Consider the following 15,564-nt stretch of genomic DNA (forward strand, 5'->3'; position numbering starts at 1 on the left):
AGTTGGATGACAAAAACAGTGAAGGCATTTCATCCATTTTATTTGGCTTCAGCATTTTTCTTCTAGGTCAAATCTGATCTTACTGTGAAGTACGGAAGGGAAGTTATGGAGTGAAATGGTGGACAACATGCTGGAAATAGAGCAGCCTAGTGCCTGCTCACCAAAGAATGCAGATTGGTTATTCATCCTAATGTTGCTGATCAACAGCATCACCATTCCCTGAAATGACACTCCCAGTAAGATGAGAAGAATATTATGGAATAAAATGGCGCATCCGAAATTGCTCTGCAGTGCATTAAAGTGGAATGCAACAAGCAAACTTGTCCCACCCCAACACAATGACTCAGAGAAACTCCTGCCAACAGGAGCAACTTTTGTACTAAATGCTGCCATTATCATAATATACTAATGGCACTTCATCCATGGTCATGTTCTTGGTGAAGCATAAAAGGATTGTAATCATGGGTGAAGGTGGGGGTGGGGACACTAAAGAACTGTAATCATGGTGAGCTTCAGAAAGTACTATGAAGGGTTTTAGGGTGCCATATACCTTAAGTGACCTCAAGAAGACTGTTCAGCTGTTACACATTTGGCAGAAATGTCATTTACAATAAATGATCAATGGGGACGTACATAAAACAGCACATCTTAGGCTACTCTGTCATTTGCTGTGAAGATGAGAACAGAATAAATATGATGTGCATAAAATGCATACAGAAAGCCCAGACGTCTTTTGTTGCAGTGATCATCAGTATATCTCTCTAAGCAGCCGCAGTCCATGGTGTTGTGAGCTCCCATTGTCTGTACATTGCAATTAAGTAGTGGGTCCGGTTTGTTCCCCTCTCCATACTTGAGAGCACGGACACTCCAAACATTAGAAACTTCAGAAAACTTGACTACTAGTTGATCACCTCCACAGCCTCTCTACTTCTATCCAGTGTCTGTACATCGCAACTACATAGTGAGTCTGGTTTGTTCCCCACCCCATACTTGAGAGCACGGACACTCCAAACATTAGAAACTCCAGAAAACCTGACTGCTAGTTGATCACCACCACAGCCTCTCTGCTTCTATCCAGTGTCTGTACATCGCAACTACATAGTGGGTCCAGTTTGTTCCCCTCCCCATACTTGAGAGCATGGACACTCCAAATATTAGAAACTTCAGAAAACTTGACTGCTAGTTGATCACCTCCACAGCCTCTCTACTTCTATCCAGTGTCTGTTTATCGCAACTACATAGTGGGTCTGGTTTGTTCCTCTCCCCATACTTGAGAGCACGGACACTCCAAACATTAGAAACTTCAGAAAACTTGACTGCTAGTTGATCACCTCCACAGCCTCTCTGCTTCTATCCAGTGTCTGTACATCGCAACTACATAGTGGGTCCGGTTTGTTCCCCCTCCCCATACTTGAGAGCACGGGCACTCCAAACATTAGAAACTTCAGAAAACTTGAATGCTAGTTGATCACCTCCACAGCCTCTCTGCTTCTATCCAGTGTCTGTACATCGCAACTACATAGTTGGTCCAGTTTGTTCCCCTCCCCATACTTGAGAGCACAGACACTCCAAACATTAGAAACTTCAGAAAACTTGAGTACTAGTTGATCACCTCCACAGCCTTTCTACTTCTATCCAGTGTCTGTACATCGCAACTACATAGTGGGTCCAGTTTGTTCCTCTCCCCATACTTGAGAGCATGGACACTCCAAATATTAGAAACTTCAGAAAACTTGACTGCTAGTTGATCACCTCCACAGCCTCTCTGCTTCTATCCAGTGTCAGTTTATCGCAACTACATAGTGGGTCCGGTTTGTTCCTCTCCCCATACTTGAGAGCACAGACACTCCAAACATTAGAAACTTCAGAAAACTTGACTGCTAGTTGATCACCTCCACAGCCTCTCTGCTTCTATCCAGTGTCCGTACATTGCAACTACATAGTGGGTCCGGTTTGTTCCTCTCCATATACTTGAGAGCATGGATACTCCAAACATTAGAAATGTCAGAAAACTTGACTGCTAGTTGATCACCTCCACAGCCTCTCTGCTTCTATCTAGTGTCTGTACATCGCAACTACATAGTGAGTCCGGTTTGTTCCCCTCCCCACGCTTGAGAGCACAGACACTCCAAACATTAGAAACTTCAGAAAATTTGACTGCTAGTTGATCACCTCCATAAACTCTCTGCATCTATCCAGTATCTGTACATCGCAACTACATAGTGGGTTCAGTTTGTTCACCTCCCCATACTTGAGAGCACGGACACTCCAAACATTAGAAACTTCAGAAAACATGACTGCTAGTTGATCACCTCCACAGCCTCTCTGCTTCTATACAGGTGCTTACAACTGTTATTTTAAGCTACACCACAGAATTTTGTCTTGTAATCTTTTCAGTAGCACTAACTATTGCTTTGTTAAGCAAATGATTATTTGTAGTGCCATTGGTTGAGCTCTGCATCAGTACTGGCAGCTGCACTGTAACCATCCCATGACTTCCGTTATTCACCTTTTATCTCTCCTCCCCTACCATAGTGTTTACATTAGGCTGCATGTAAACTTATTTTAACTCCCCCTCCCCATTTTGTTAGTTACACATCTTCCTTGTTAAATGTCTATCTAGTAAATTATCTCCCTAGTCTAAATTCTCCTAATTTATGCCTGCCTCTTTTGACTTTTGTATTTCTCTTATTTTCTGCCTGTTCCTTTTGACTGTAGGACTCACTCATATTTTACTTACCTATCCTCCTGTTCCCAGGTCTCTAATTGCTTTTGTAGACTTTTTTATTGCTTTGTCTGGATATTGTGGCTTTCCTCTCTCCTGCCTTCCATCTATGTTCTTGACTCTTTAATAATGTCCAGTTTATCTACTTTCTGTGCTTCCCACCACTGGTTATTCTTTCCCTAGCCTGCTCTCCTTCTCTACCCTATCCCACTGTGCTGTTATACTTTTCTATACCTCAGATTTTCTCCCTCTGCCTTAAATCCATACTCTTCTGCCTCTCTGTATCCTGACTCACCTCCATAGCTCACTGATTGTTTTCTCACTCACTGTGGGTGTGGACCCACTCCGTTCACCCTCTCTTCACTCAGGCTCACTTTGCTCTCCTCCCACCCCTATTCCCACCCACCCCCCATATAATTTCTTTTATACCTAACCACTTGTCAACTCCCCCCTTCCAGTTCCTCCCCAATGCTGCACCTCACTTCCTGCCTTTATCAGACAATCGCTCCCACCTCCCTTTCTTCTATTACAACTCCAATCAGACACAGCTACAAATATTACCCTTATATACATCCCACCTTGTCTTAAACTAATTAACATGTACTGCACACATCCAACCCAACTACTAAAAGCATCCATCTACACACTAATAGTCTTCAACCTACTCCTTCTTTCCAATCTGTCCTCCTATCACACTCAACTTGATAACCATACCCCATAGCAAACAGAATCCACAGCTAATCTCATTAAACTAAAAAAAACGTCCCTATATCACCATCCAACCTTACCACACCCCAACCTTTCCCTTACTCATGCAACAAACCAACTACAAAAACTAACCCTCTCTCTTCACAAAAACAAACTAAAATCATTCACAAATTTACCAAACTCTATCTACACCTACTCCCCAACAACTCACTTGCAGTGGAGATGTCCATCCCAATCCAGGACCCAAAACACTAGTCAACCCTAACTCAAATCAGCTAAATCCCCTATACCACAGACCATCCTCAGCTCTCTGCTTCCTAAGCATTAATGCTAGAAGCATGTATAAGAAAATCCTGGACCTACATGCCCTATTGGCACTAATTAAACCGGATATTGTTGTGTTAACTGAAACATGGCTCAAACCAAAACATCATGACAATGAGATTGCCACCCATGGCTGCAATATTACCCACAAAGACAGAGTAGAGAAAAAGGGAGGTGGTGTTGCAATAATATTCCAAAACCACCTCACCATAGAACAACTAGATTATAACACCCAACATGTCAAAGATGTGGAACTAATCCTTGCCAGATTAAAAATAAACTCCAATAAAAACAGAGTTATTGCAGGTGGCTACATCCCACCAGGCAATATCACTCTAATGGAAAACCTGCTTAATTGGATGTCCAGCTCCATTCCACATGAAACCATACTATTAGGAGACTTTAATACTGACTGGCTCAACTGCTCCAGCCATAAACCCACTGCCTTTATAAACCTCCACAGGTTTACCCAAACTATAACCACCCCCACTAGACCTGACAAGACATCCAATCACTAGTCCATCTTAGACTGGATCCTGGTATCTGACCCCAATCTTACACAGCAATATGGCTGTCTACCAGATACCCTAAGTGACCATCATCCTACCTACCTAATTAGGAACAAATCCCAAATCATCAGCCAACCTATCCTCAGAGTAGTTCATAACAAAAAGACCTTCATACCTACTGACTTCATCAATGCACTAAAAAACTGTAACTGGACTCCCCTAAAGCAATTATCTCTAGACAAAGCAGTTGAATACTTCAACGCAACCGTCCTAAAAATTCTGGACCAATATGCACCCTCCTGAACCATTAGAATAAAAACTAATTATCCCCCATGGCTAACAAATCCCACTAAAACTATAATGAAAGAACGGGACAACACCTGGTCTCAATATCAAAAAAACAAAACCACTACCTTAAGACAAAATTACCTACAGCTCCGGAACAATGCCAAAAAACACATCAAACTAGACAAATCTAACTATCAAAACCTACGAGAAAAATAAGCTCATAACCCCCAAAAATTTTGGAACACAATAAATTGTATACTGCACCCAGGAAAGTCCACTACACCAACCCCTGTGCTACCAAATTATCATGAAAACATACCCACACAATTTAATAAATTCTTCACCGAAACAGTCCAGACCCTTGCCAAAGTCCAAAATAATTGTACTACCCACCCACACCAATAACTACCACAACCCACCCCAATACACAAAACAATACCCCCTGTTTTCAAATTCACCCCGTGTTCACCAAGGCAATTTCTAAACTCCTTAAGAAACTTCAACCACTCTAGCAGCTAATAAGCTAACAGCTGAAGCTAGAGCCTATCCAGTCTCTATTCTCATTAACAGATCTCTGTCTGAATGCAAAGTATCATCCTCTTGGAAAACCTCCCATATCATCCCACTGCACAAAGGAGATAACTCCTTAGAACTTACCAACTATCGTCCTATAGCTATCGTACCACCGTTATCCAAAATACTAGAAAGAGTAGTTCATACTCAACTTATGCAATACCTCCAAATAACAACCTACTCTCCACATCCCAGCTTGGCTTTAGACCTTACCACAGCACCACAACAGTATTATTATCACTTACCAACATAGTTAACCAACACAGAAACAAGGGACTATTCACTTCTTCCATATTCTTAGACTTATCAAAAGCCTTTGACATGGTAAACCACAGCATGCTTCTTGCAACTCTATCTACCCTAAATATAAATCCCTCCTCTGTATCTTGACTTAACAGCTATTTGTCAGATTGGCAGCAAGCTGTCCCATGGCAAGACCAATTGTCTCCTGCTACCAGTAACTATAGATGTGCCTCAAGGGTCTATCCTTGGCCCTCTGTTGTTTTCTCTATTTACTAACCAGATATCTTCACCCTTACTAACTGCCTCAGTAGTACAATATGCTGACGACACCACCCTTATATGTGCCGCCCCCACCCTAAGTGAACTACAAACCCTAACCCAAAACACCTTCACCCTAGCTGAAACCTGGTTCACTAACATCAAACTTCTTAACCCCCCAAAAAAAACTAATTCTCTTTGGCCCAGGTAGATCTCCTCCCCTGAGCAACAACTTCATCAACTCCATAGAAAGCATTCAAATTAGTCCAACCACACACACTAAACTGCTAGGTGTAGAGATAGACAATAACCTAAAATTCGACATCCACATAGCACAAACCATCAAGAAAGTCAATAAAAAGCTAGGCCTCCTCTACAGGAACAAACAGTTTATGACTAAACATACCAAAGCTACCATCGCTAGGACTCATCTTCTATCCACACTCCTCTACTCCTCTCCCATCTTCATTTATCTATGCCAAACCGAACTAAATAAAATGGAATCTTGCTATAATAAGATTGCCAAGTTTGCTTCTGATGCTTCTTACAGGTCCCACCACTGTCTATCCCTAAAAACAGCTTAACTGGCTTGAGTTGCCTCATATACTCATGCTCAATCAACTCTCTCTGGCTCACAAGCTCTAGTACCTCCATGAGTTAACCCCAGCACTTCAGCATTTAATACAGCCCCACATTCCCACTAGAATCCTACGATCTAACAGCCAGAACCTAATAACTATCATCCAACATAAAAACAACGCTGGTAAATCACTCTTTGTCAGCACCATTGCCAAAACCTGGAACATACTACCAATCCATATAACTTCTACCACCTCCTTCAATCATTTCAAAAAACTCCTTAAAACTCACTACTTAACTAACTGGCTATGCTCAAGTTACACTCCAGGTTAATCCATACCAATCTAATTGTGTATCACATGTTCAGATGAGTATAAACAGATTTGCCCTAAAAAGCTTGTAAACCCAGATACTGGTAAAAAAAAAAAAAAAAAACTTTATTTTTTTAAGTTTTTGACTATGTACCTCAATGTTTTTACTATGTACCTCAATGACTGTCTACTGTACTGTCTAACTAAAACTGTTAACTTCTAACCTATTATGTATTAAAATCAATTATATAGAACATTTTGTTCTCTCATGTACTGCATTCTTTTGTACTGTGGAGCTTTTCTCCCCAGGCCTCCACTGAAAATGGACCTGTGTCCAGTCAGACTTTCCCAGTAAACAAATGTAAATAAAAATAAATATATAAATATATAAAGCAATCACTTTGTATAATATAGCTATACTACAACAAGGTTGTTATTGTGTGTGACTACTTAAAACACTTAATCATGCACTAACACTATGCTTAGTTTTTATTTGGGAAGATATGGCCTTGTTATAAATGTTATTTATATAATTTAAGAAGTCATCACCATTCTCTGATTTGAATGTTTCACTCGGTCATTAACAAAGTATAAGCAGTGTGCAGAAAATGTCTGTCACAGTGAGTCCTACTGTACATGTGGTAGTATTTCAAACAGGTTTACTAATACTGAAAAATCAAAGAAAAGTCAATAGTGAATCATATAAGGATGCACAGGGGTAGATTTTAATATTTTTAATATTTCTGACCTGTATTCTATTGTATTATCTAATATGGAATATCTACAACACATTTTTATAAGTGCATTTTGTAAATGGGGCCTATTTTTGGTAATGGAAATAACACAAAGGAAAATGTTCATTGTGTAATCACACTTAAAAGAGGTTAATACATAATGAAATAGGCAGAAATCACATACAGTGTCATAGCATTGTAGTGTTTAGTGCTAATATACACTGAAATAAGTAAATGTATTATTTTTTCATTGGATCTACATAATGGTATGCAGAACTAAGCTACATTTATGCACTTTTCTGCATTTGTTTTGTGTTAGTATTTGGCTTAATGATATAAAAATGCTATGCCCTGTGATTTAAATACAAGTTTACATTTTTGAATGCTTATTTTTTATTGTTGTTATTCCTGACTTTTAGTTAAGAATGCTAAATTGTGTGTAGCATCTTAGTAGTTACTGTTTCTCTTCATAACTTTTATAGCAATACATAATAATGTAGTGTATGTTATAATAGCTTAGTATCAACTGTGGTTGTCTTTTGTTTTTTTTCTTTGCTTTCCTTGCATTTTGTGTTGCTCAAAGAATTGTGCTGTTTCTTACAAGTTATGCTGCCCCTCCATTGCATCCTCTGTCTTCTTAGTTACTTCCAAAAACAGAGAAGGATAACACTTAAACCAAGATGTAAAAAACACAATCCTTTATTTCACACATAAGCACTTTCACGGTTCAATGGACCGCTTCATCAGAGTGAGAAAATCACATATCACCTACATTTTATATAACAGACATCAATTAAAATTTAAAATTCCCTCCAAAATATTTAAAGATATAGTGTTACTAAAAACATTAAATCAGCAGTCAATAGGCTATTTCTTGAGCCGTTTCAATTTTAAAACTGGTTTAATGGATATAAATTCATTTAAACCATACCGCTTATGAGCAGCTAATGTAAAAATCCATTGTAATTCGATATTTTCTATAAAGCTAGTAATTGGCCCAAGTCTCCCTTGCTCATGAATAACATGCAATACTTGAAACAAAAAAGTATGGTTCTGTCCATTCTGAATTGTATGTTGGCTAAGGCACTATACATTAAACCTTTATGCATGCAATAGAGATGGTCTCGTATTCGTACTTTTAAGGACCTATTGATCTTCCCCACATAAAAATAAAAGCATACTGTGCAGTGGGCTACATAAATCAAATCTGTAGTATTACAATTTGCTCTACATCTCAATTCCCATAATCTACCAGTAGTTGGATGTTTAAAAAAACTTGATTCATCAATATATGCACAATAATTACATGATCCACATTTGCGTGTTCCATCCATTGTTAATAGGTCAGTCCTTGGGACCTTAGAATAACATAACATTTGTTTTAAATTCTTCCTATTTCTATGTACAAACTTAGGACAAAGACCTACAACATCAGAAGTTTTGGAATCAACCATCAATATGGGCCAATTACTGTGTATTATTTTTCTAATGGAATTAATATCTTGTGTGTATGAGAGAACCAATGGCAATCCATCAGTCCTTCTAGAATGACTGGCACATGGTATCTCCACTTCTTCAGAGTAGTAAGGTCAGAACTAATATTTACCTACTTTTCCTTTTTATTTCAAGTCCGCTCAGCAAAGGTTTTGTTCTGTGTACTGGCCAACCTCTAATAAACCAAAGGCTGTCTGGTTGCCCTGCACTGTGAGACCCTGCATCGGTGGAACACTAAATTGCTTTCACTTAAACTAGTGTATGTTAAAGTTGTATTTAATCTGCCCTCTAAACTGAAGACATTTTGCTATAGCCTTTTACTATAAGTGTGCATACTACTGGCCCTCCTTTTCCATTTTTCTCTTCCTATTGTACTCCTAGGTCAATTACTTAAAACTACTTTCTTTCACTTGGAAAAGTTTTACCTATGTACCTGCAGCCCATACTTGTATTATTTTTCCCTATAGAAGTGGTGGTCCCTTTCACCACACTGTACTAGATTAGTAGCACAAGATTTCTAGTTATTAGGAAGATACTGTGATACACTGAACTGGAATTGACTGAACTTGGTTTTCCTGATTGTTGAAAGCTGGGCTGGTCCAGTTGTTTTTGCTCATCCCACTCAATTTGCCTTCTCTGCATTTGGGCTCACTCCGCTCCCCTACCCTACCTCCATTCCCACCCACCAGTGACATCATTTCCTTTATAGCTAAACCTGCATTGCCCCACCTCTACAATAGCCAACAGACACCTCCTCTCCTGTACTCATACCCCACATCACCATTAACTGTAACACCCACTCCCCACCCCTCCTGAACCTTACCTGCTTTTAACTCTTTCAGTCACTCACTTTATAAAACTCCTTCAATCAATTCTGATTTCTTCTACAAACCTTAAACAAATTGTTACCCTTTAATTCTTTCTGACTTAAAACTAAATCATGGCTATACCTTTCAAAACTCTATTTCTCTCCCTCCTATTTCTAATTTTTTCTCAACTCTTAACCACTTTACCATACTCCTCACCTGCTTACCACCCCATCCCCCACACTCTCTTATCATGCAACCCACCATACAAATAATTATTCCACCCCTACTGCCCCCTCTGTCTTTAACCATACCACTTTATCATTTCACAAGTACAAAGTATTATACATACCAAATGACCAATCTTTCATAAAAAAAGACATCAGTTCCTTTGCAAATATTTCTTCCTACAAATATTTCAAAGCACAATATTACTGTTATCTGGTGATATTCACCCCTACCCAGGCCCTTGCCAACAACACTCTAACCATACTAATACAGCACCCCCCTTTCCAGCTGTCTCACAAATAACTCATTACAATCACAAACCCCAAAAGTCTATCTTTTTTGTCAATGAATATACAAAGCATTGCCAATAAAAGTGCCCTCCTTCATGCCTGGATTTCTCAATATAACCCAGATATACTTGCCCTATGTGATACATGGTTAAACCTCATATTACATACAGTGAAATTCTTCCCCCTGGTTATAATATTATTCAACTGGATAGAAGTAAAAAAAAAAGGGTGGAGGAGTAGCTATACTCTACTCTGACCAGCTCCCCCCACCTCAATAGCTATCCCTGATTTCTGCCTTGATTAAATACTTATAGCAACCTGTAACCTAAATCAACACAAAAAAACTTGTCACTGCAGCAATCTACATACCTCCAAGTAAAAACATTCCCATACTCAACCAGTTTCTTTCTTGGATTTCTATATCCATTTCATATGAAACCATCATCCTTGGGGATATGAATATTGACTGGAACCTTGTTAATAGTGTATCCCCTAGCTACCGTATAAACCTTTATGGCTTTACCCAACTGATCACCTTGCCCATGCACCAGTAAACAAATTCCCAGAATAGCTTTGTCATTGACTGGATATTAGTATCCAACCCTCAGTGCTATCATAGCCCTTCCACCCTACCTAGCTCCCTTAGTGACCACCTCCCTACCTCAGTAGTAAGACACTCTCCCAATCTTAACAAGAACCACCAATACAAAGAGTCTCGTAACCTTAAAAATGACAACCCTGTCACCCTAAACAAATGACTGTCCACTGCAAACTGGTCATTCCTACACACATTACCCCTTAATGAGGCTGTCCAAAGCTTCAACAATATAGTCTTAAAAACCTTTAACACCCTGGCTCCCATTAGAAAAATTAGGTTAAAATGTAATTATGCACCATGGCTAAGCCAGGCAACTCAATCACTTATGAACAAGAAAGACAGTGCCTGGACAGCATGGAAAAAAATAACAACTCCACTTTCTACCTGAACTTATATAAACAGCTTTGCAACCAAACAAAAAGCAGGTCCTACTAGACAAAAAAAAATTATCAAAAATTTCTGCAACCCGCATTCCAACCCAAAGAAATTCTGGCACTTAGTAAACAAATTACTATCTCCAGGGAACCCCTCTTCAACAAACCCCTTCCCTAACAGACCTTCTAATGAAACTGCAACTGTACTTAACAACTTTTTCATCAAAACAATAGAAAAGCTTACTAAACCAGAAACTCTTGATATTAAGTCTCCAACTCCCACCTCATCTCTTCCCTCGTTCTCCCTAGCACCCATAGCAAATTCCTTCATCAGATCACTTCTTAACAAAAACCCCCCCCAAAAAAACAAAAGATAAGCAATGCTCCACACCGTAAAACTTGACTAAACAATTTATTTAAGACTATGATAGCGACAAAACAACAAACAGAAATACAGAGGACAAGCACTTTCAGCTACTAAAGCCTTCTTCAGATCCACATTCAAAAACCACTTCAACATAATATAAAGCTTCTACCAGCTAATGACAAATAATATGTAAATATCATGTTTTAGCCTAACCAATAAAGGTGCTTATACAAGCAACTTTATCATCCAATGTACTAGATTATTCTAATGAACTTGTCCTCTGTATTTCCGTTTGTTGTTTTGTCGCTATCATAGTCTTAAATAAATTGTTTAGTCAAGTTTTACGGTGTGGAGCATCGCTTATCTTTTGTTTTTAGTTGTATTTTGCTGAGCGAGCTAAATTGGAGCATCCTTCTACTGTTTTTTGGTTTTCACTTCTTAACAAACTCAAACCTTGTGCCCCATCAGCCAACAAACTCCATCCATTATTTCTCAAACATGTAGCTAAATCAGTAGCATGCCCTGCATCTATATTTATCAATAGATCCATACAAGAAAATACAGTACCAGATATCTGGAAAAATTCCTCAAGGGAGGAAATTCTACAGAACCCTCAAATTACAGGCCTATTGCCATGTTATCCCCCTTATCCAAGATACTGGAAAATATATACATAGACAAATACTAAACCACCTCTTACAGGTAAACCTAATTACACCCACAAAGCCCAGTTTCTGTCCCTTGCACAGTACTACCACTGCCCTTCTATCTTTCACACACAACATTGTCCAAGCCAGAGATGGTAATAAACTCATATCAGCTCTATTCCTTAACCTAGCCAAACTGTTTGATACTGTTTCACATCCCATCCTCCTAAACAAACTTTCCCAACCTACAATTCTCTACCTCCACTACCTCCTGGTTTAACAGCTACCTCTCAAACAGATATCAGTCCATCAGATGGCAAACATCCTTCTCTTCTTTCTGTCTTGTTAAGACCAGCATTCTTCAAGGTTCCATCCTGGGCTTGCTACTTTTTATTTACAAATAACCTCCATGTCTCCTCTCCCCATTCTACCTTAATACAGTATGCAGGTGATTCCACAATTACTAACACCTCCAACAATATACAAAATCTTCACACTGTCACTCAACAATCTCTGCACCTAGTAGAACAATGGCTAACCGAAAACAACCTGCTTCTTAACCCCAAATACTTAGTTTCTCCTTTTCCTTCCAAACACTTCAATACAGCTAAAGACAACTTCACCATCTCATCCTTAGATAATACAGTATATCACCACTCACTCAAACACCAAATTGCTTGGCGTTACTATAGACGACCAATTAAAATTCGACCTGCAAACCTTAAACTGTATTAAAAAGTCCAATCAAAAACTAGGTCTTCTCTACCGCAACAACAAATGTATACCTAACAAATCTAGACCTATACTGGCTCAAACATTTGTTCTACCATCCCTGCTGTATGCTGCTCCCATACTTACTAACCTCAAAAATAATCTCTTAACTAAACCAGAAACCAGCTATAACAAGATAGCAAGATTTGCAGACAGTAATAGCTACAAATCCCATCATTGTATATCTCTGAAAAGCTTAAGATGCCAGAGTTCTTCCACATGCTTCAAATGTCACAGCTACAAATTGCACACAGCATCCTAAATAGCCCCAACTCCTGCCCTACCCTTACATCCATAATTACACCCTACACACCCAACTGTGACCTCAGAAGCACACAACAAAATCTTCTGCAGGTGACTAAGCCAAACAAAAATATTGTAAAAATACTTTACAATCATTCAATTGCATACTCGTGGAACAAACTTCCACTGTCCCTTTGCACAACTACCAAAAGTGGAGAATTCAAAAAGCAATTAAAAATTCACTTCCAGCATGCATGGATATGTACTTGTCAGGAAATTACTAATTTACCTAATTAATTTTTCTTCTTCTCTCAACTAACATATCTGCCTGGTATCTACCTAAACTGTCTACATATATTACTCTTTCTGTAGTTTTTACCTATGCGATTAAATGGGGTCTATATTACATTATTGAAGTTTCAAAACTTTGAATCAAATATGTTCGACACTATATGATCGAAGTCTTGAAACTTCAAAAATATAATAAAAACACAACAAACTACACAAACCATTTAAATGCTCTAAGCAGGAGGGCAATCCTCCCTGCACCCCAACACCCCCCGCTACTTAAATATATCAACTCCGAGATTGCACTACAGTGCAGAAAAGGGAAATCTTCCCTTTCCATGCTGTACTGAGATCTCCATTAAAAGATCTGAAGTTTCAAGATTTCGATCATATGGTGTCGACCATATCAGATTCGAAGTTTTGAAACTTCGATCTTCTGATATAGACCCGATTAAATACATCTTTGTTGTACTATGTCATGATGTTACTCTGAATTTTTTTTTTTTATTTTAGGTATTGCTACATTCCTTGTAAATAACTTAATGCTAACCAAATTTCTCAAACATATTACTATTGCATTCTCAAAAATACTGTACTTTTGCCTTGTGTATATTCGTATTGTATATTTCTATCTGTTTTTGTAATGTTAAGTATCTCACAACTTGAATTGTTAGTTTTTTTTTATTTTTGAATTACTTTCCTGGAGCTTTTCTCCTTGGGTCTCCACTGAAAAAAGGCTCTCTGGGCTCAACCGGACTAACCTGGTTAACAAATCTAAAAATAAAAATAAATAAATTTAAGGCCAGCCGTCTATTTCTGGATTTGATCATACAGTCTCATATGCACTTCCCTGGTATCCTAAAGGGACAAAGAGGCATTATGCAATATGGTGGATAGCAGTGTGAAACACAGACCCCCAGCAGCATCTGCCAGTGTTCATTCGTTCATTCATGCTAGTTTTAGGCCCATGGGTGCGAATACTATACAAATGTTTGATGCATGGATTGCGGGTAAACCAAAGTGCGGAATGCTAGCTGTCACTTCTGTGAAACTACCCTGCCAGAAGTGTTCTTGGCAAAGAACTTTGATTTTTGAAATTACCAGACATCTGTTTTTGTTTGTGAAGTAAACCTTCCTTATACATTGTATCTGTACTCTCTGCAGCACCATTACTACCACCTGTCAGTGAGGACATTTCTACTTACAGCACTGAAAGGCAAATAAGGGGTGCAAGCAGACACACACACACACACACACACACACACACACACACACACACACACACACACACACACAAAAACATAAGAAACATATATCTTCTATCAGACTGCAAAAAGGAAAAAAAACCAAATTCTTAGTGAAAGCAGTCCACAACTTAGAAGAATACTTTTTCTAGTCTCTCCTTCAATAAAGTTATATGCCCTGAATATCACTTTGCAATGCAATTGACTATAGTTTTTTAAGCGGACACTGAGATTATCAAGGCAAACTAAAGTCACAAAGCACATTGACAATACTGCAACAAAGCTTAGGTCACCTTCCTTTTATCAGATAGGGAGAATCGTTTTCTCTGCTGCTTTTTTTTTGCTGTTCTTCCTCTGATAATACAAGGGATTTTAAGTGCCATCAGTACTCCTCACATTCTTTTCCCTTTTGCTCTTAAATGAATGTCAATTAAGTCTTTTCTAAGACATGGTTACTACCATATCATAAACCTCAAGGCATTTATTACTTACAAAATATTTGCTCCTACAGAGATCGCAAATGCACAATTTAATCTACTACTTAAAAATACAAGATTTAAAAAAAAATATACAAAAAAATTACCATCAGGAAAGAGTAACCAATCCATAAGCTGCGCCATCCCTCAGGACATCGTGGGATGGAACCATCTTGGCTGTGAACGGCAGCAGCAAGGGATGGTGCATCACAAATTGAGCAACGGCTAATATAAGGCTTGATTTCTTCTTCAGCCACGGGCATCATGGGCAGAGGAGCAGTAGTAGACAGCCAGTAGGATTTGTCATTTCTGCTGGCATAGTAGCAAATATCTCCTGGATTGCAGTATAGGAAGGGCATTGTGCTGAAGCGAGGCAGGCATGAACCTGCTAAACCTGTGAAAAAGAATCAGAATCATCATGGGGAATGTTGCTACAGTAGAATTAAGGTTTGTGAAATGTCTTTCTTAGTTACTGACTATTCATTG

General features: G+C 38.7%; 1 protein-coding gene across 1 annotated transcript in view; it reads right to left on the reverse strand.

The window, feature by feature from the left end:
- Window positions 1–15,564, reverse strand: part of COL4A2 (collagen type IV alpha 2 chain) — a 1,470,466-nt gene that overhangs the window by 15,400 nt on the left and 1,439,502 nt on the right. Inside the window, exon 46 of the mRNA XM_044071270.1 lies at window positions 15,186–15,472. Within this exon, the coding sequence (XP_043927205.1) occupies window positions 15,186–15,472 (287 nt within the window). The remainder of the gene's footprint in view (window positions 1–15,185; window positions 15,473–15,564) is intronic.

Source organism: Protopterus annectens, chromosome 5.part0, assembly GCF_019279795.1.
Source record: "Protopterus annectens isolate FY-2018-M chromosome 5.part0, PAN1.0, whole genome shotgun sequence".
Taxonomy (NCBI): domain Eukaryota; kingdom Metazoa; phylum Chordata; order Ceratodontiformes; family Protopteridae; genus Protopterus; species Protopterus annectens.